The sequence below is a fragment of the Lissotriton helveticus genome, chromosome 2_1 (assembly GCF_964261635.1).
Source record: "Lissotriton helveticus chromosome 2_1, aLisHel1.1, whole genome shotgun sequence".
NCBI classification, from domain to species: Eukaryota; Metazoa; Chordata; class Amphibia; order Caudata; family Salamandridae; genus Lissotriton; species Lissotriton helveticus.
Window position 1 is genome coordinate 2067551007 of NC_136059.1, and position 22310 is coordinate 2067573316.

At 40.6% G+C, this 22310-nt stretch overlaps 1 protein-coding gene across 1 annotated transcript in view; it reads right to left on the reverse strand.

Annotated features, from left to right (window-relative positions):
• The window catches only part of SPOCK3 (SPARC (osteonectin), cwcv and kazal like domains proteoglycan 3), a 1126347-nt gene that overhangs the window by 271000 nt on the left and 833037 nt on the right, over nt 1-22310 (reverse strand). The window contains exon 5 of the mRNA XM_078677026.1: nt 9722-9836. Within this exon, the coding sequence (XP_078533152.1) occupies nt 9722-9836 (115 nt within the window). The remainder of the gene's footprint in view (nt 1-9721; nt 9837-22310) is intronic.

Here is a 22310-nt window from a genome sequence, read left to right on the forward strand (position 1 = left end):
ATCTTTGAGATCAATATTGCAAGCATTCCCAGAGCTGAAACATTTGCTCTTGATTTCAGGAGTGTAGGGCTGTCTAGTCATTGGCCCTATGGCTGCATTTTATGTGGTTTGATGAGTGCCACACAACATTTTGATTTCCTGTGCTTTATTTGAGTAATTTTATTGGTCAGGATTATTAACATGCATTACAATGATTAAGAAGCATTATGTTTTTATTAATGATAATTATTACATTTAAATGTGATTGTGAGTTCTTATTTGTTTTAAAGGTGAATCATATCATGTACTTACTATTTTACTAATGTGGGGACCTCCCCACAAAACTAATAGGCTTGTTTGATATGTTGATAAGGAGAACCCATTGGTAAAGCCAATGAGCCTACTTCATTTAAAATGACAACCCATTATATGGTAATGTTGCATCTGTTAAAGATGAGTTGCGCTGTGATTATGAAGTTCATGACCCAATAGGAATCAAATGTGATTTGAGAATGTCACCTAAGTTATTTTCATCTATATGATATGTATATTTGTCATTTAATGTGAAGTATTAAATAGTATGTGTGTAATGAATGCACTTTTCCTATTTCAAAGGAAACACACAGACTGGGCAGTAGTTTATTGACTGTTGTTGTTGCATTCCAGTTAATTAGGTTGCTAGCCACATAACTTCCTCTCAGTAGACGCTGGACTGCTCTGCTTCACTACCCTGAGAGAATAAAGTACTACAATCGGGATCTTGGTTGCCAGTAAGTACACAATTGTGGACCTATTTCTTGTGGAGTATTCACATCCTGCACAACTAATAACCCTGGCCTAGATTTGATTTTGCTTTAGGGTTGTGACACTTTTGTGGTGCAGCCCCAGCGCAAATCTCATTTTGGCATTTACTAACCCATGGAAAATTGATTGAAGTGGCTTTGCATTGTGTAGTAAATATAAAGTGCTGCAGCCCATAGCACTGCTTTTGTGTTGGGTAAGCATTACATGGGTGGGGCATGGGCATTAACATGCTCTTCTTGTGTTTGCTTCATTAACGTGCATCGACCCATGAATTTTGATGCAAACCCACATATACAAACACTTGCGAGCCTGGGTGTCAGTCAAAATAGTGTGCCTACCCAATACAGGCATAACGAGGAAAATTATCTTCTTTTCTGTTTTTTGCTTCCTTTTTCCATGTGTGCAACCTGCAGCACACATGGAAAGAGGAATATGACTGAAAAGTCTGTTTTTGTGTAAGAAGGTATACCTTCCTGCACAAAAGCAATACTGCCCCTTATGCAGGCACCTTTGAATCATGGTACAAAAGTGCCATCATTAGCGCTATGCAGCACAAGTATGCCAGTGCATAGAAGTAACATCACAGTTTCGTGGTAAATATGGAGCTGTTTGGCTCTCTCCAGTCCATGCAATGCAACATAACAGCTTGCCTTGCTATGGTGTGTAGCATGAACTATTAGAAATGGGCCTCACATTTTTTTACACCAGGGACTTCTAAGTAAAATAAATAAGTTAACAAATTTCGACATGGTTTAGGGATCAGAGCGCTGGTGCCTGGTTAGAAATGTCATGTGCACAGAGTCGAAAACTCAATAGTATCAGTCCAAAAAAATGGGGGTGACTGTCTAAAAAGAGGCATTTTTCTACAATAAGTAGTATCTTTTGGTGAGAAAACGGAATTACATGATCAGGATTCAAATTTTGAAGATAAATCACTAATTATTATCTCATTCATACAGATAAAAACGATCTAGTAAAGAAAGCAAGATTGTCTGATTTTTAAAAGTACTTACAAACTACAGCACTAACAATTGTAGCAGAATATTTAGTCACTGAAACATTTTTTTATTATGAAAATCAAGCAACATTTGAGCATGCTTTTTCTATACTTAAAAATTAGGCTTATAGAGCCCACCAAACTCACAGAACTGACCCTTCAGTGTACAGTCACCTTTGAATTATCGACTTCATCTTACTTGTTATGCATAAATAATGCATGGAAGCCTGTAATACCTGTTTCAAATCCTGTCTCTCATTGTCTTCTCACAGTTTAATTTGACATCACCAATCACAGTAATTAAAGTTGTGATGTCACACTGCCAGTTGCTAGAACCAGCAGCCGGTTTGATGGGCATCTCAAAGGGCAAACTTGCAAGTGCTATTACAACAAGAAAAAGAGAACTTGCTCTTATTTCAGAGATTAAAAGTCATTAGCAGAGAGGCATGATGACAGCAGCAGGATCATATTTTGCACAGATATAGTTAATTACACAAAAGCAGGAATTTCTCTGCGTGGTACCACACATCATGAACTAGAGTTGACTTTGAATGGGACTTAACATTTCGCTACATAGCATATGATTTTGTCACTAATTAACAGTTCTTTTTGAAGTGTGTGATCTCTAACTACATTTGTTCTACACATTTGCAACAGTTCTGTATTGGAGTGTTTAATCTCTAAACACATTTTTTCATGAAGAAGCAAGGGGCCATTTATTTAATCTTTTTGGGAAATGATACTGGTATTGTTATGTATTAACAGTATTAAAATGCCCTTTGCTGCAATTCACCTCGAAGTTCTATGGATCTATAAAGATTCTCGGCCTTCTTCCTTGTTCCTCTGTATGGTAATTGAACTCTTTAGTACCTGCGATATCCCTAAAATGTATGGCATGGAATACTTTATCCCATCTATTATTTGAATTTATTTGAATTCCGTGCTTTTATTGAATTGTGCAATGGAAACAAATTTCATTTTCAACTCATGACATAATAAATTGCTATACGATATGGATGCATGACGTTTATTGTCAGAGCATGTCAAAAACTTTGAAAACACATTAAGTATATATTTTCCCTTATATGAAATACCGTACTTAAAAATAGGTTTTTGTCAACATATTCTTGCTTGGGCTGCTTTTGTTTGTGCTCACTAAATTAATTTTTTTGTTATTATGATGATTACTAAGGAAAAGGGAACACCTGAAAACAGAAAGGGAGTATTATTATTACACTTGAAATAATATAGGCCATACTGTAAAATAAGGTGCTTCTGGAGAAATACATTTTATACATTTCATGGTGCCTTCCAATGGCAAATATGGGACGTAGGACACGTCTGCTTTTCACAAGGGTTTTCAGCTGAAATATTTGGCCTGGGTAGGCAACTTTGAATTGTACAATTACTCTCAGATGGAGGAGAGTAGGATATATATTTTTCTTCAGGACTGTAATACAAGTACGAAAGGAAAGAACAAGGGAACCCTACTCACTGATACAAGTACAGCAGGATTGTAAAAGCTCACAAGAAAAATAAATTTCACTGACTGGTGATATCTCCTTGTACACACTTTAAACTGAATGAGTAATTAGAACAATGTGTTAGCTTCGATGTCTATAAGATATTTAAAGGAATGATAGGAAACAGACTTGGGAAACAATTTTTAATGCAAACGATAACAGCATTCATGCTCCATCACTGAGTTCAGTAAAATTAAAAGAAAGACAATGACGGACAAAGCTATGCTAGTTCAGCAGTGCTTCATCAGACCCAATTCATTTTCATGCAAAGTTAACTAGTTAGTTGAGTCGAGCTCTAAGAAGAACAACAGCAACCGAGAAGAAATTTCATTTTGAAGCCGTGCTACATTTGCATCAAGCACCTGTGGCCATTGGCAGCAGTTGCTACCTCTGGCTTGCACTTTGTTTTCCCTGGCAATACAGCATAATATCAGGTGTAATATTTACAAGGGAAGTGGCGGACTGAGACGATAGCCTTCCTGGCTTAGTGCCTCACTCCGCCACTGGAGAAGTGCAGGGCTGCACCATATTTACAAGCCCTGCGTTTTGCCTGCGCTGGCGCTACACTTAGCAGCCTAGTGCCAACACAGGTACCCTCGCACCATAGTGCAGGGGGGGGTAAAAAATATCTCAACTAAAAAATGGAGTGAGTCGCAGGGTGAAAGGGTGAGATTGTCAAGATTTGGGATGGACTGTTCTCATTAGGAGTAAGGTGAGTGCTGACCTCTATTAGGTGGGCCTCTGGGGCTGATTTAGATTTTGGTGGATGAAGTAGGCCATCGCAGCAGAGTACTTTGACGGCCAAACTTAAGGTCTGTTCATCTGATTTTGTGTCAGCGGACCATAGGTTTTACACCAAAGGAGTGGGGACTGTTGATGTAAAGCTTCTATGATGCCCCTAAGGATTAGATCCCGTTAGAGGTGAGCCATCTAACTACTGCTATTTAGAGTGGAAATTCGTATGGCCTTTTTATTAACTGTCCATTACCACCAGGGATATCCTGCTGGTGAGGTGGACAGCAAGAAATAAAATGAAAAGAAAAATGGCCACCACACCATGGAAGATAGCTCCCATGTTTTAGTGGCCATTATCGATTGATAGTGATTAGACTATTTCTAAACATTTGTTCAATCACCTTTTGGGTGTTTGATTGCCAGTAGTATGGCTGAAAACCTGACACTGGCACAGCTTTCCAAACCTATTCCTGCCAATGTTTGTGAATTCCAAAAATTCTAAAATTACAAAATATGCAGCCATTCAAGGAATGCTTATATGTATGCAGATGTATTACTTTTTGGCAAACTAGTATATATTTATATGTATATATAGTTCCAGATCCAAACAATAAACAGATTACAACTTCTTATTGAAATCAGGACAGTGATAAAAACCACCACTGACATAGCAGATCTGACTCGAGCCCCACGCTCAATTGCCAAGCAGCCACGGTCGACAGTGGGAGTACCTGCAGGGCGGTGGCGTGGGGAGGGGAGGGGCAGGGTGGGGGGGTAGTAATGTGTGGATTACGGCGTTTTACAGGTAAGTAAACATTTAAATAAATAAAACAAATTTTGTTGCGCACACTACATCGTATTTAGGGATGCAGTCCCTTCAACGAAATTCATTTTATTTATTTAAATGTTTACTTACCTGTAAAACTCCGTAATCCATAGATTACTACCCCCCACCCAGTCCCTCCCCCTCCCCACGTCACCGCCCTGCAGGTACTCCCACTGCCGGCCGCGGCTGTTGCCAAGAATGCATTTAGTTTTCCACACTCCAGATTATCTCTCAATTCCATGCAGTCCTTTCAAAGATTACTGAAGCCACATGCGTGACATTACACTCCTGACAGGTTCAGAGAGAATTCCATCAAGATTCTTGACTAATTTCTATAGCAAAGGAGATCAAGCAACTTAGACCACTTTTGCGTTAAAAAAAAAGAGAAGTGAAGAGGAGACAACATGTGCGGTTACATAAGTTACTGTATGGAAAGCAGTGAGAAATGGAGACTTTAAAGAATCTAAAATATGGTCAATAATTTTCAGTGCCTTTATCGGTCACATTCTGAAAAGTTGTAGATGTATGCTTTTTTGCAGATTACACTAACATGGATAGAGTAAAGAAAACAGGGACCAATTTAAGAAAATGTAAGACATGTTTGAGAGATTGCATCTAAGATGCACTGGAACGAAGAACAATCAGCTAGATTCATCATTGTTAAATCGGCTCGCAAAGGGCCAGATTCTGAGAATCTGGCACTTTGCGAGTGCAATTTTTGCATTTGGGATTCATCATCCCAAATGCAAAAACCGCTAATAGCAAAATCGCATATTTGCGCGGAATTGCATTTAAGGAATCTCTATTTCAGATTCCTTAAATGCAATTCATTAACCATTTTTAATTTACGAATTCGCTATTTCTGGCCGCTATTTACCACGAAGTCTCAGCCAGATTCATCATTGTCCCGTTTTGCGAGTCCTTAATAGCGATTATTAAGGAATCGCTATTAAGGACTTGCAAAACGGGATTCATGTAGAAATTGCATAAAGAGTTGCGATTCCTACATCTTCCTTTTTTGTGATTAGCAAATTGCTAATCGCAAATAAGGATGCGATTTCAAGGGTGCCAGGGGTGTCCAAAGGACACCCTGTAGCACCCCTGAAATGTAAATGTAGCCTGATGTTGCACACACACATGTCCAAAGGACATGTGTGTGTGTAACATACCACTTAGAAAAATGCACTAAAGTGCATTTTTCTGAGTTTTTCGCTATTTACCACGAAGTCGGACTTCGTGGTAAATAGCGGCCAGAAATAGCGAATTTGCTAATAAAAAATGGTTAATGAATTGCATTTAAGGAATCTCAAATAGAGATTCCTTAAATGCAATTCCTCGCAAATATGCGATTTTGCTATTAGTGTTTTTTGCATTTGGGATGATGAATCCCAAATGCAAAAATTGCACTCGCAAAGGGCCAGATTCTCAGAATCTGGCCCTTTGCGAGCCGATTTAACAATGATGAATCTAGCTGTCTGACTTCGTGGTAAATAGCAAAAACTCAGAAAAATGAACTTTAGTACATTTTTCTAAGTGGTATGTTACACACACACATGTCCTTTGGACATGTGTGTGCGCAACATCAGGCTACATTTACATTTCAGGGGTGCTACAGGGTGTCCTTTGGACACCCCTGGCACCCTTGAAATCGCATCCTTATTTGCGATTAGCAATTTGCTAATCGCAAATAAGGAAGATGTAGGAATCGCAATTCTTTATGCAATTTCTACATGAATCCCGTTTTGCAAGTCCTTAATAGCGATTCCTTAATAATTGCTATTAAGGACTCGCAAAACGGGACAATGATGAATATGGCTGAATGTTATCTATTCCTAGCAGAGAAGACTCTGGAACCACAGCACTATGGGTTGTTGTTGTTCACTCCTCTGTAACCTGTGACTGTTCTTTGATATTTTTGTCTCTCCTTGTTTCTAACAGAGTACAGATGTTTTGGAAACGTTGGATGCATGTCAATGTCATCAGGTACGAACAAGCAATGAATCCCCTGAAAAATATGTCTTGTGTTTGTAATATTCGGTGGGAATTTGTTGCCCAGTCAGTCTAGTCCAAAAGAGGTAATATCTGTGCAATAGCGGCTTGTAGTGGGAGTGTTGCAGGGCGGTGGTGTGGGTTGGGGGAGGGTCAGGGTAGAGCTAGTAAAGTTGGGAATACTGCCGTCTGGAGGTAAGTACATAAACTAATAAATAAAACTAATTACATTGCGCACGCTGCAACACCATTTGCATTGCAGCGCATGCAATTTAATTAGTTTTTATTAATTTGTTTATGTACTTACCTCCGGTTGGCCGTATGCCGGAGTTTACTATCCCCCACCCTGCTCCTCCCATGCTTCGCCTCACCGTCTCGCAACACTCGAACTACAAGCCGCTACTGTATCTTTGATAGCCGGATGTATGACATTACAACGCATGCTTTTACATCGCATGCTTTTACATCGCAGTTTTTACAGCGCATGCTGTTACAACACATAGCGCTTTGGGGTGCTGGGTAGTGAATAGTTTAATTTACTATTCCAACTCCAGTCCCCGTGGATAGTAGGGAAGGTGTTGGATAGTAAATTAAATCTATTCCCTATCCTAGAGCGCCCCCCCCCAGCGCAATGCGTTGTAATGGTTTGCGTTGTAAAAGTTGTGATGTAAAAGCACTGCGTGGTAAAAGTTGCGTTGTAAAGGATGTTTCCCCTCATAGCCTGCTCATTCTCAGTATCCTTCATCAATAAACTTTGCACAGAGGGGGTTCTAAGTGGCACGTGGTATTGATGGAGACAAGGAAGGCTACCTGTGGCAACTGTGGACTTACAGAAGCAAAGGACATAGAGACAAATGTACTAAGTGTTCATGCAATGCAGGACAGAAAACAAGAACGTTCCTGTTCAGGTTCAAAATTCTATTTTCAAAGTTTGTAGGCATGATGTACAGTACATCACACATGCAAACTTGCAAATTTTTGCAGAAAAGACATTTTTCTCCAACATTATGACTTTTATGTTTACTTTGAGGAGTTGTACATTTTGGCATAATGCCCTGTCTCCCTTTTTGGGTAAATAGGGCTTTGTGGCAACACAACATAGGAGAATGCATGGGAACACCCATGTACCACCCATGATACACCCCCTTGGGGCAATGTAGCTACTTTGGGTTACTTGAGGTCTACTTTCCAGTGCAAAGCAAGTTGGACCTGGAAAGTAAATCAGAATTCAATACTTTCAAACATTTTAATGCAAACATGGCAGAAAGCATTTGTAAATCTGTCCCAAACTTGGGTTACAAAAAAAAGTGATTATGGGGTTTCGGAGTGCAGCTGCTGAGCATAGTGGCAAAAAATGGATCACTAAGCAGCTCCTTCCCTCCTATCCATTTGCCCTCTGTTCAAATTGGGTCAATGGTATAATGTTGCTTGGAGATCAGCACGTTTCCCCTTGAACTTCAGACAGCAAGCTCACAGCTCCAATAGATAAATCAGTCATCCATCTGCTCTGCAACTAAGAAATATCCCACATCAGACACTGCAGCCATAAATATACTCCTTGACTCCAGGGGCAGCTCATCCTCTAAGGTGGAGGAGGGTCACCACACAGAAAAAAGAAAATGATAATAACAGCATGTTATTATCATTTTATTTGTCAGTACTCATCTGTAAGGGCGGGGCAGGCTGGACTGCCCAAGGAGGAGGAGTGATGAGCACTTTCTAAATGTGCATGACATTTTGGCCACCCGTCTTGGGCCAGCCAAACCCTCATGCACACTTGGCATGTTCTCCACCGGGTTGCACAGCCTGGGTGGAGAACATGCCCCATCTGAGCACCAAACCACACTGCGCAGACCTGTTGTGACGCTGCTATCAGCAGCATTGTGATTGGCTGGGGGAGTCTGGAATCGTGGGTGCCTTCTGTTTCTGCTTCCTGAAAAGGATGGAGGAGAAGCAGCTATTTCACTGAAATACTGTTGAGAGAACAAAACCATGACACTGCCCTTGCCTCATTGTCAAAATGCAAAAAAAGAAAGATGAGGGCTCGTGCCTCAGCTGCCGACTTTAGAGCCTGGTGTCTTTATTTTGGAATTGCCCATTAACTGAAAACCACGTGTGTCTTGGCACATCATTTCAAACCCCTAAGCCAAACATTTTAATATGTGAAATACAATTATAATTATGTGCAATGCAATTACGTAATTCCATACAATGGTCATAAAAAATACTATTCTAAAAATAAATGTGGGAAAGCCATTTCAGAGAGTGGGCTTGAGACTTGTCACAGAAACGGATTTAGAAACGAACCTGTAACTATTTACTACCAATGGTGCAACAGCACCCTTCCAGTTATTACACATATTGATATTTACAACCCTGGCATGTAACCGGCCTCAAACGATTTTTGGTACATAACCCACACAGGACATTGCTCAATATCTCCATCCATTCGCAATACAATGTTACAACTTTTGATTGAATGCTACACACATTTTGCATAAGCAAGGTCATATTTTTATAGATTCTGTCTCAGTGCGTAATACTATTCAGACTATTGATAAACCTGTGAGGCGCTGCAAATCACTCACTACAGTTCATTCTTTCTGTCGGACGAATTACTGGTGAGGCTCTTAGTCAGTTCTTACTCACTGACTGCCCAATCTTCCAACATTAGTTCTTGTGTTTAGTTTGAAAACATTAGGGCTCATCTAGAATCTAAAGCAACAATCGATACATCCTTTTTAATAGGTTCCAAATGAATCTTTTTTTTAACGCTCCATTTAATCAAATGGAAAATTGTTCACTTTTTATGGCATTTTATTTTCTAGATTGCTGAAGTCAAATTACAATTACAGCAACATGACTTACCTCTTTTTGAACTTTTGACTGTACTCGAAGACTTGCCTGAAGGGCAAGGGCATCGTCCTTCACAATTCACCGTGATTTGTTTTCCCGAGACACACGCTTGATACTCGAGCTTGCACTGAAATAGGAAAATATGAAGAAAAAAAAAAATTTCAAATGCCTGCTTTCCAGAAGTAATTCAACGAGGCGTCTTAATGAACAGAAATCTAATACATTCTCACCTAAAGCACTGATGATTAGAATACATAACATGTATAAGCAGCGCTCAGCGTGGTTGTGTTATGATTTGTACTCCAAAGCATCGTCGGCCTTGACCTTTTTGTATCTGCTGGTTTAGCAGAAGGGTTGCCAGTAATGCATCTGTCCTGTGGATACTATCTCGCAATCACATTTGTGCAACTGACTGAGTGAGAGAAACTAGAGTACTGTGAATTACTAAACCACTGTGTTGAGAGATATATGGGTGGACAGGAGAGACACAAACCCCGAGAATAGCACCCTCAAACACATATCTTTACATTCACTTTAGCAGCAAAGGGCAACATTGCACCATGTTTGAGGAGCCAAAGATGACATACATTACACTGTCTGACAGTTTTTCTATTTTTTGCAGTCATAGGAACAACAATGCACTAACAAAGGAGGCAGAACTGGTGCTTGCAACTAACTAGGGTCCTAGTGACTTGGGCCCTCATTTATGGAGATTTGGCGTAGGGCAGCGCAGCAAGTCACCTTGCTGCGCTGCCCTAATTCAAAGTGAAAGGGCAGGAATTTATGTATTTATCCAAAATGGTGCATTCCTGTCCTTTCCCCCTGAGCTGGTGCAGTTTTTGCAGCCTAGCGCCAAGGCAGGCACTCTTGCACCACTGTGAAAGGGTGCCTGCGTTGTCGTCAGGATTGTTTTTGTGCAGAATGGGGCATCTTCCTGTTTAAGAACAATCCTGAGAGGCTCTTCCCTCTTTCTATGTGTGCTGCATTTGCAGCACTCATGGAAAGAGGTAAAAATGAGGAGAAATAAAGTTACATCTCCTTGTTACAACTCACAATGTTTTGACGCATCTCCAGGTTTACATGGTTTTGCAAAGCTGGGGAAGTTTCAAAATCCATATGTGCTGCTTGGGAACACCCACCGCAATGCCCATGGAATGACTCCCCGGTGCAAAGTAAGGCAACGCCGGCATTTGCACTACCTTGCCTTACTCCATATCTGTGAGGCCATTCAAAGCCACACAAAGTGACTTTGTGTGGCTTCAGAGATATGATTGCAAGGTTTGAGCCACCATAGCGTCCCAAAAAGTGATGCCCTGGGCAGCACAACGGACTCATAAATATGCCCCCTAGTCTGCAATGGGAAGTTGGTCTTTCAAACTCCCATGACTCCCCAAGTTGATGTGCATGAACATTCAAGGTTTAGCTCAAAGAGGTGTGCAGAGCTGAGACTAGTTAGACTAGAACACCATTATCAAAATTGCAATAAAGGTTTGAAAGCCCAGTCAGAGTTGCAGGTTTTTGTAAAGACTTCACATTTTAATACCTCAATATATACATGTACTGTACAGAACTTATGCGATAGTAACAAAGCTCACAGATAACAGTATATAAGAAAAAAGCAAATGCCGCAAATATAAAATGAGAATAGCAGTGCCTCTCTTTGCAAACCTTTCTTACCATTTCCGCTCTTTAGAATCGCTAATGCAATGCTTGCAACTTTCTAATATTCACAATTTCTACAAGATCAAACACCCCTTGGTAAAAAGAAGATTGCAATTCTGCCAAAAATGTTTACAAACATTACAAACAACACAACAAACCGGGGGTCTGAATGCCTAATATGAGGAAAAGACACAACACTTCTGATAATGGTAGAGTGTTTCAAGTATACTACAAAACAGCTAAATATAAGGAACAACACGCAAGGCACAAAATACTCTCAGTAATAATGTGGTGGGGATAAGCTAATAGGTAGAATCTAGATAACCATCAACTCTTCAAGGTGATCAATATTAACATTTGGTCAGCCAGTTCAAGGGATGGTGAACCTCTTGACCATAGAGGGCACCACGCCGTTATGTACGAGGCTGGATCCCGCCCAAAATCACTAAGGAAGAGTATAATGAGCAGTACTTGTAAATGCCCACTGAGAAAAGAGAGGAAGCAGTGCAAGAAAAATTGAGTGGTGAATTAAAATAAGATGATGTGTCCCAATAAAGGGTATTTTTATTAGAAATGCGGACACACCCCCTAATTAAAAAACGTACAGTGCAAACCGCAGCTTAAACAAATAACTGCCATAAAAGGGCCAACATGTTTCAGCCAAGCGGGCTAGGTGTCCCTAGGCTTTCTTCAGGGCCTCTGCTCTCAATATTGCTACTGCATGAATTAGTGAGATTAACATGAAAATAAACACATCAGTAAAGTCAAGTACTTGCTGTGATAAAGTGAATGAATAAAACCTGATCCTCCACATCAAGGGATGCAAATGACATCCAGCTTGACCGGGGACTGGACCTCACCTCACCTGGACCATGCTCTGGATGTTGAGGCCCCGCTCTATGGACAGTGAGATATAATAGAGGTGTAGAACCATGGAATTGAAGAGTGATCAATGCCAACATGAAATCGTTAATACAAGTCTCTATTCATGAATTCTGACTGCATAGAAGGTGAATTATCCAGGAAACCTCCCGGTGATTCAAACACCATCCAAAACAACTGAAACTCTCCACTGTCCAGAGTATGTAAACTGAACACAACTGGGTCTCAAAAAATGACTTCTTAGGAAAAGTTTTTAAAACACAACCTCTGAGGTTACCCTAGCTCATGCCTGTGAATTTGGACGCTATAGTTGTAAGGCAACTTAACACACTATCAGAATGCATTTAAATGGACAAATATAAATAAAGAACGTGGTGCTATCCACATATCCCCACACCTCTCATCAACACAGCCCAAAATCTACCGTTCTGCATACATTGTCTAGAAGCCTACCTCTCCGTCGGTAACTCAAGACTTCTCTGAGTCTAGCGGGAGGCACCGACATGGACTTGAGGCTCCTATAAGTAGGATAGAAGGAAAACTTGTGTCCCGCCTACTCCGGAACCTCATCAAAACAAACAGGTAAACACGTGTCTAATGATGCATATAGTCGATTTACATGTGTTTTCAACAGAACCGAATATAAATATCTGTGTTTAGATTGCAACGGAGCATCACAAACCGCCGCACACAATTACAATATGACATCAGAACAATGGTGTCTGTAGTTCTCAGTGTCTAAGGTCATAACTAAGACCTCTCGGCTGAAAACAAGCTACACCCGCTGTATGGACCGTTGAGAACAGACAATGCAGCATTAACAGAAATCACCAGGAAAGTGCTAAACAAATTGTTTTAGTAAATAGAACGGGCTGACTACCCTGCCGACACACAAGACTACCAAATGACGTCACAAACATGGCGTTTGTAGTTTCATGCTTAAACAATGCCGTCTGTAGTTCTCCGAGTGTAAGGTCATAACTGAAACCTCTCGGCTGAAAACTAACACAACCCGCTATATGGACGGTTGAGAGGAGACACTACAGTATTATCAGCAATCGCCAGGGAAGTGCTAAGCAATTCATATTAGTAAATACAACGGGCAGGCTACCCTGCCGACACACATGACTACCAAATGACGTCATAAACATGGCGTTCGTAGTTCTATGCTTGAACGGCCCATGTTAAATTCGAAACATAAACACTGCCTGCATGGACAACTCACCTTTATGGTGTCTATAGTCCAAAAAAACACCAATCTGTAAATACTCATTATGATGTGCTCGCTCACACTCCACTAGTTAGCACTCCCACACGCTAGTTAGTAACCCTATATGTACCTTGTAGCAATAGTGGTGTGATCTTAACTATGTGACCCAAATCGATCATATCCCTCTAGTATAGACGATCTAATGCAGTCAACGTATGTATATTGATAAAGACCCACTCTAAAGGCTGTCATAACATGTTGAGGCGACTAGAGCCTTCTATCATAGCGCAGGAGGAGTTAACGGATGGCTATTCATTAGCGGTACTTTTGGACACTTGCTTTTCCGCCCTGCTACTTTCTCTTGAAATGTTTGTTTGTCCTTACATGTTGTCATGAATAAAATACTTTAAACCTAAAGGCTGTCTCAGTTTATCGGACTAGAGTAGAATTATGTCATGGTCAAATTAGTGTGTCCTGAAGGCAACCGATTTATATTCCCATTGTGGATAAAGAAGTATACTCCCTTATCCTTGTCCTAATGAGATATCCATTATTTGTTAGTCTTTAAAAGGTGATACTACTACAGGTGTAATGTATTTAGAATATGTATTCCTCGTGCCCATATAGAGGTAATGACCTGCAAGTCCAGAGCTATTAGGAAAATACCTTTGAAAAATACAATTAGAAAGATACAGTAAAGGGGACCTGTATTCGGCATTCAATACATAATTACTCTAATCTTCAAGGTCAGAGGCAAACATACTGGACCATAATGGTTACCTGACCGTACTGACTCAGTTGTGAGGCATTGTGTAAACCTGCCAATCTTTTTTTGGATATTCAAATAACTGTATTGTCCCTTGATGGATATGCAATCAACCTGATAGATTGGTCCATGGTATGTCATCAATAAATCCAGAAATGCTAGCCTCTCTTTGCTCATCTCCACAGTGAACTTAAGATATTGGTTCTGAGCATTCAACCACGTATGGAAAGCCAGGATAGACTCATGGCTGCCCCGCCAACTAACCAGCACATCATCGATGTACCGTTTCCACCAGCGGATGGACGTAAAATGTGGGTTATCCGTTGTCAGTATATGTTGCTGCTCAAACCGGTGGGCGTAAAGATTCACTAGACTCGGCGGAAAAACGCTGCCCATGCTCATACCCGATATTTGGAGATATATAGTTTCCAATATCTTAGGTTCACTGTGGAGATGAGCAAAGAGAGGATAGCATTTTTGGATTTATCCATATACGCTACACCTTCAGGCCTACAGAGTGAACTCTTTCGCAAACCAATGGCAAGAAATTCTCTATTATTATATGAGAGTCAACATCCCAAGGCCCTTAGGGACAATCTGCCTATGGCCAATTTCTTCGGTTGCGAAGAAATTTCTCAACCGATAACACCTTCAGGCATCATGCAAGGGACCTATCCAGACAGCTTGCAGAGAGACATTATCCGGCACCTCTGATCAAACGATCACTGAAGAGAGCTAAAAATAACCATTGTGAGGCATTATTGGAACCCCCTGTGCCGAAACCTCCTACGGAGAGGTTGACTTTTGTGAGTACATTTTCCACCAAGGCCAACCATTTTCAGAAGATAGTGCGGAGACATTGGCGCCTATTGAATCAGAGTAGGGACAAAATTGCCCAACCGTTGTTTGCTTTTAAAAGAGCGAACAGTATATGAGATCGAATGGTCCACACGCGTCCTAAGGAAGTGCCCAAAAGAATGATTGGGACCTTATGGAACCTCCCTGCTGCAGTAGGCCACCATCCCTGTGGGAATTGCTCAATATGCCCACAAACGAGACATTCTACATCAGTGGACATTGGGACTGACCGGCTGTGGGTCCAAAAGTATTTTTTCAAACTGTAATAGTTCTAATCTCATCTACCTCCTGACCTACCCTTGCGCAACTAAATATGTAGGGATGACGACCCGCAAAGTGCTCGAGCATGAGTTCTTTCCGTTGTAAAAAAACTATCACTGGACTGACCAAACACTCTGTTGAAAATAATCGTGGTGAAAAAGATTTCCAATGGACTGTTTTGGAGAAACCTGTAATTCCTTCACACATCAGCGATGTGTCGAGATACTTATTCTTGAAGGAGCAGAAATGGATTTTCAAGTTCAGCTCGGACACCTTGGGGCTGAATGATGACATACCGTGAACCAATCTATCAGGTTGATTGCATATCCATCAAGGGATAGTACAGTCATTTGGATATACGAAAATAAGATTAGCAGGTTTACCCGATGCCTCACAACTGAGTCACTACGGTCAGATAACCATTATGGTTCAATATGTCTTCCTCTGACCTTGAAGATTAGAGTAATTATGTTTTGAATGCAGAATACAGGTCCCCTTTACTATATCTTTCTAATTGTATTTTTCCAACTGTATTTTCCTAATTGCTCGGGACTTGCAGGTCATTACCTCTATATGGGCACGAGGAATACATATTCTAAATACATTACACCTGTAGTAGTATCACCTTTTAAAGACTAATAAATAATGGATATCTCATTAGGACAAGGATAAGGGAGTATACTTCTTTATCCACAATGGGAATATATATCGGTTACCTTCGGAACACACTAATTTGACCATGACATAATTCTACTCTAGTCCGGTAATCTAAGACAGCCTTTAGAGTGGGTCTTTATCAATATACATACGTTGACTGCATTAGATCGTCTATACTAGAGGGATACGATTGATTTGGGTCACATAGTTAAGATCACACCACTATTGCTACGAGGTACATATAGGGTTACTAACTAGTGCATGGGAGTGCTAACTAGTAGAGTGTGAGCGAGCACATCATAATGAGTATTTACAGATTGGTGGATTTTTTGGACTATAGACACCATAAAGGCGAGTTGTCCATGCAGGCAGTGTTTATGTTTTGAATTTAACATGGGCAGTTCAAGCATAGAACTACCAACGCCATGTTTATGACGTAATTTGGTAGTCATGTGTGTCGGCAGGGTTGCCTGCCTGTTGTATTTACTAATATGAATTGCTTAGCACTTCCCTGGCGATTGCTGATAATACTGTATTGTCTCCTCTCAACCGTCCATATAGCGGGTTGTGTTCGTTTTCAGCCGAGAGGTTTAGGTTATGACCTTACACTCGGAGAACTACAGATGCCATTGTTTAAGCATGAAACTACAAACTCCATGTTCGTGACGTCATTTGGTAGTCTTGTGTTTCGGCTGGGTAGTCAGCCCGTTCTATTTACTAAAACAATTTGTTTAGCACTTTTCTGGTGATTGCTGTTAATGCTGCATTGTCTGTTCTCAACCGTTCATACAGCAGGTGATTTTTTTGTGTTCAGGGGGGCACTGACCTCTGTTCAAACCAGTTCTGGGTGCCTCCCTGCCGGTGACACCTTCTTCCTTTGATTAGTGGGGGTCTGGATTCTCAATCACTCAACAGGAGATGGGACAATTGTTTTATAGCAACAACCCAGGCTTCTTCACCTCTAGGGGCTACTCCTCCCCCTACATTCCAGATTGAGGTCAGCCTGTTGCTGTCTCACCTCCTTCCCTGGGTCAAGACATTCCCCATATCCTATCACTTGCAAATCCAGACAGTCAATCCACAACCAGGTAGAGACACACAGAAATGTTAGAGCACAAAAACCCAGACACTTCTTAAAGAGTGGCTTCTAAACACACAATGCAAAAAACACCTTCATAAACAGATGTGTTATTACATTGTGAGTTCAGGCACACTAATCTTCACCTCTCCATCTTAAGCATTTGGGAAGATAGGCTTGAAAACATATTGCACAGCCTCCCCATTCTATCTTATTGGTAAGATGGTCTTTCAACAGTGAAAAACTAGATAGAGATTATTTCACTGTCAGGACATGGTACACACCTTGGTACATGTCCTACCTTTCACATGCACTGCACCCTGCCCAGGGGGTACCATGGACCTACCTTAGGGGTGTCTGATTTGCAGAGAAAATGGAGGGTAAGGTCTGGCAAGTGAGTGCTTGTCAGAACAACATGAAAGTTTAACAAACTGTGTGCAGGCACTGCAATGGCAGGCATGAGATCCCTTTTTAAGGCTACTTGTGTGGGTGGCACCATGAGTGCTGCAGGCCCACTAGTAGCATTTGCATTACCAGCCCTGGCCCACATAGTGCACTTTACTAGTGATTTTGCAAGTAAGGCAAAACATTCCAATAATGGACAACCAATTACCATTATACTTTATAGAAGGAGCACTTGCACTTTGACACTGATTAGCAGTGGCAAAGTGTCCCACGCATCTAAGTTGGCAACACCATGTCAGAAAACAGGTCTAGGGCGAAAGCAAATAGTTTAAGGAACTTTAGCCAAGACCCAACAACAATCATGATCACAAATTCTGAAAATGGGTTGACAAAGAGAAGCACAGTGGATGTTGTCGGACTTGGCCCTCTCTGCAGGGTCACCCCCAAAATGTAGCTTTCATCCCTCCTATTTTCTGAATTCATTTGTATGGCATTAGGAATCTGTGCACTGCCCAGTGCTAATATGCTTGTGCTCACTCCCTAAAACATGGTACGATGGCCTAACACCTGATTTGCACATTTAATTTACTTCTAAGTCCCTAGTAAACTGGTACAACAAGTACCCAGGGGCTGCAAATTAAATGCTACTCGTAGGCCTGCAGCACTTATTGTGCCACTCATTTAAGTATCACTTTAAAAAGTGTCTCAGGTCTCACATTCAATCTAGTGTGCAGTTGCAAACTGCTAATTACACTTGGCTAAATAAACCTTTTGCCAAGCACAAACCTCCTTTTTTAATACATATAAATCACTCCTAAGGTAGGCCCTTGTAAGAAAATGAGTTGACTGGTGGCTGGTTGACTGGTGTGTGAGTACTGGTCAAGCAGCAACCACAATCCATGTCAGGGTCTGGGGTCCAGCATTTAACCCCAGTTGTGCCTTTGAAGTGGGGGAGAAACTTCTTGAGGCCTTTAAAGTGCATTGATGTCCTGCCTTCCCTGCTCGGGCTCCAGACTAACTCTAAGGGGTATGCAGCCCTTTGTGTGGAGAGAGGACACAGCCTATTCAGGTGTAAGTGAGGCTGTGCCCAGCTCCTCCCTTCCATCCTGTCAGTGATGACCCATCCAGTCACAACTAAGCTCCCATTCTGTGTGGCTGTCTAGGAGGAATATGCAAAGTCCAGCTGACAATTACACCCAATCATGTGACCAGAGACAGGCTGCAGGCACCAAATGGCTAAGGCACGTAAATGACAACTTTCTAAAAGTGGCATTTTCAGACCCGCAATTTAACATACAAATTCACTACACGTTTGGATTTTAAATTGTGACTCCAGAGACACCAAACATGAACCAGTAATCTATTCCCATTTGAAAATTGTACTTATAAAATATTATAATACCTGTCTAATGTTGTCCTTCGGGAGAGGTAGGACTTGCAGAAGTGAAAATCGGATTTAAGAGTTTTTCACTACCAACACATGTAAAACTTAAAAGTATATTTCCTACTTTTTAAATACAATGCATCCTGCTCTCTGGGCTGTCCAGTGTCTACTCGAGGAGTGAGTTATAGGCATTTAAAAGGAAGGCTTCTGCTTGGCAAAAGGTTAATTTTGCCATGTTGAAATGACAGTTTTTAAACTGTACACACAGACTCTGCAACAGCAGGCCTGAGGCAAGTTTAAAGGGCTATTTATGCTAGTGGCAGAATCAGTGCTGCAGGCCCACTAGTCACATTTAATTTACAGCCCTTTGTACAAGTAGTACCATAATACAAGCGACTTATCAGTAAATTAAATGTGCTAATAATGGTTAACCCAAAAATGCCATGTTTAGAGGAGACAGCACAAGCACTTTAGCACTGGCTAGCGGTGGTAAAGTGCACAAGAGCCTAATGTCAGCAAAAACTAGATCATAAAAAATGGAGGAGGAAGGCAAAAAGTGAGGAGAAGACCACCTTAAGATTGTCAGGAATAACAGCCCTAAAGAGCCCATTAGGTAGGACATGTTTTTAAGTTTTACATGTCTTGGTAGTGAAAAGTTCCCAAGTTTGTTTTTCACTAGAGTGGGGCCTACCTCTTCCATAGGATAATATAAACTGACCAACATAAGAGTTGGCAGAGGGAAGGGGAGCACTCCTTCAGAAGTCATATAAAGGCAAAATCCTTAGATTTTTGGTGCCAAACGGCAATCACTGTGGTCTCCACCTTCATCTGGTCCAGTGCTTATATATAAAATTAAACTTTGCATTTGAAGAGGTGTGGGCTCATAGGAAGCAACCTTGCGTAGGAGCTTGGTGAAGGCCTGCTTACATGGGTCGTTGTTGTAGCCACAACACGCACTAATATGACATTTAAATTACTACTCCAAAAAAAGACAAGGGGCATATGTTTCAAGCCCTTTTCCCATTCACAAACAGGCCGATTCTCAGAATTGGCCCGTTTGCGAACGGGAAAAGGCCATTTGGGATGTATCATCCCAAAAGGGCATTGCAAATTAGAGAATCGCAAAATGTGTGATTCTCTATTTTACGATTGCATTTAAGGAATTGTAGAAAGCACCTAAGTTGTGCGAATTTGGAATACGAAATCGCAAATTGCCACCAACTGACAGTTGGTGGTAATTTGCGAATTCTTTGAAAAATCACTTTTTTGCTTTTTTCAAAGTGCCATGTGGCACACATACATGCCCTTAGGGCATGTCTGTGCGCCACATGTGCACACATGTTCATTTCAGGGGTGCATCAGGGTGTCCTTATGACACCTTTGCAACCTTGAAATTGCATTCTCAATTTGCGATTCTCTAATTGCGAATCACAAATTGAAAATGTCTTCCCATTCATTCACATGGGCCCTCTACGCCCATAGGAATGAATGGGAAGGTATTCCTAATTGCGAATCGTGATTCACCATTAAGGAATATTAAGGAATCACAATTAATATTGCGATTCCTACATACATAGCATTTTCTGATTCCTTAATAGCAATTCGATAAAAATCGCTAATAATGAATGGCAAAAGGGCTTGTTCATACATATGCCCCTTAAACTTTAAAACTTCGTAAATAAAGTGTTTTTGTGTTCCATACGACAGTGATGGATTCAGGATTTTCTCCAAAGAAATATGAGATTAGAAAAACGTTATATTACCAATTCTATGATTGTCTCATAATTCTGACTCCCTCGTTTCTAGTTCCAGTGCAATGACCAAGGGATCAACATTTCTTAAACCATTTAATATCTATTATCTTTTCAAGAGACATTTGATTAAGAAGTGTTGTGACTTCCTGCAGCATACAAAAATGCTGTCGCTTTTTCACACTATAAACGAATAAATACTTACCCATAAATCTCTTGCATCTGGCACATTGTTTTAATATCACATTAAGCCTTATCTTGCTTTTAGTGTCTCATACTTAAAGAATTCCCGAAATATGCAAATGTTTAACTGACCTCACACTGACCGTGGCGTCAGAGTTTACTGTTGCTAACGTCAACTTCTTCAATGAAGGCCCATGCTGAGAAGTACATTTCAGCTGTCACCAGAGCATATTAGGATGAAGACCTGTGAGTGTATCTGAGTGTTTATGAAAGGACCATTTCGCATTACTTTTGTAAACCACTTCATATAAAATAACACATAGGAATTTTCCTTATTGTATTTGTCTTGATGGTTTTCTTTTTTTTTTTATTTCTGGGACAGGCGCATGGATATCTTTCATGGACAAAATATTAAACATTGTCCAAGTAAAAAAAAAAATCAGTATGCGTTTTATTTCTAAAATGTTCACAAACCGGGCAATATTACAGTAATTTGTGTCTGGTACTCAAGATGAAGCTTATGTAGAATTGTTGTGTCAATTAATCTCTTTAAGAGTAAGCAGTAAGCCCTTCTTAGCCTAGATTGGAGACAGAATATTTAAGGTATTAGACTGTAAGTTTCTTGACTGACTGTGAAATGACAAATCTAATCCTCACTTTTATACATGAGTACGTGGCAATGTAAAATGAAAATGTCCAGCAGAGACTGCATGAAAGTCATAGATCAGGCTACACTACTCAAAATGAAATAGTTAAAACCCGAATACATCAGAACTTCACGCCTGCTCTTCTAATCACGAGAATAAATAAGGTGCACTTGGGAAATGTATGGGGGGTGCAAATATTTTTTTACGCCAAGGAAGCTTTGTGAAATAATAATTTTCGTACTTAATCACGTTTGTAAAATTTCCCGTAAAGTTGATCTTTGCTAAGAACTTTCAGCACTGCGAGATAACTTCAAATGCATAGCAACATAAATTTCTCTGGCAGCAGACCTAACTACAGCTGAAAACACACGCTTTTTCCTGCATACTTTTCCATAGATTTTTTTACGTGAAATGGCATGCGTCTACTAAGTTTCCTTTTGCTGTTTTTGCCTTATAAATTGACATGATTTTTTATCGAAAGCACAAAACGTCACAAATTCGCTAAGTTTAATAAGTTTTCGTTAGAACTTTATAAAGCTTGTGACAGAAATGATTTGTATCTTGGGCCCTTCCACTCGCAAGAGCGTATGTCTGGTTACTGATTAATGCCTTTGCGGAGGGGTATCAATTACTATTCACACACCAGTGGGTGCAACAGTAAGGAAAGTGTTGGATAGTGGAGGGGTAAAAATTACTATCCCAACTCCAGTTAGTGCAAAAGTAGGGAAGTTGCTGGATAGTGAAGAGTACACATTACTATTCCCACTCAAGAGAGTGCAACAGTAGGCAAAGTGTTGGATAGCAGAAGGGTAAAAATTACTATTCCAACTCCAGTGAATGCAACAGTAGGGACAGTG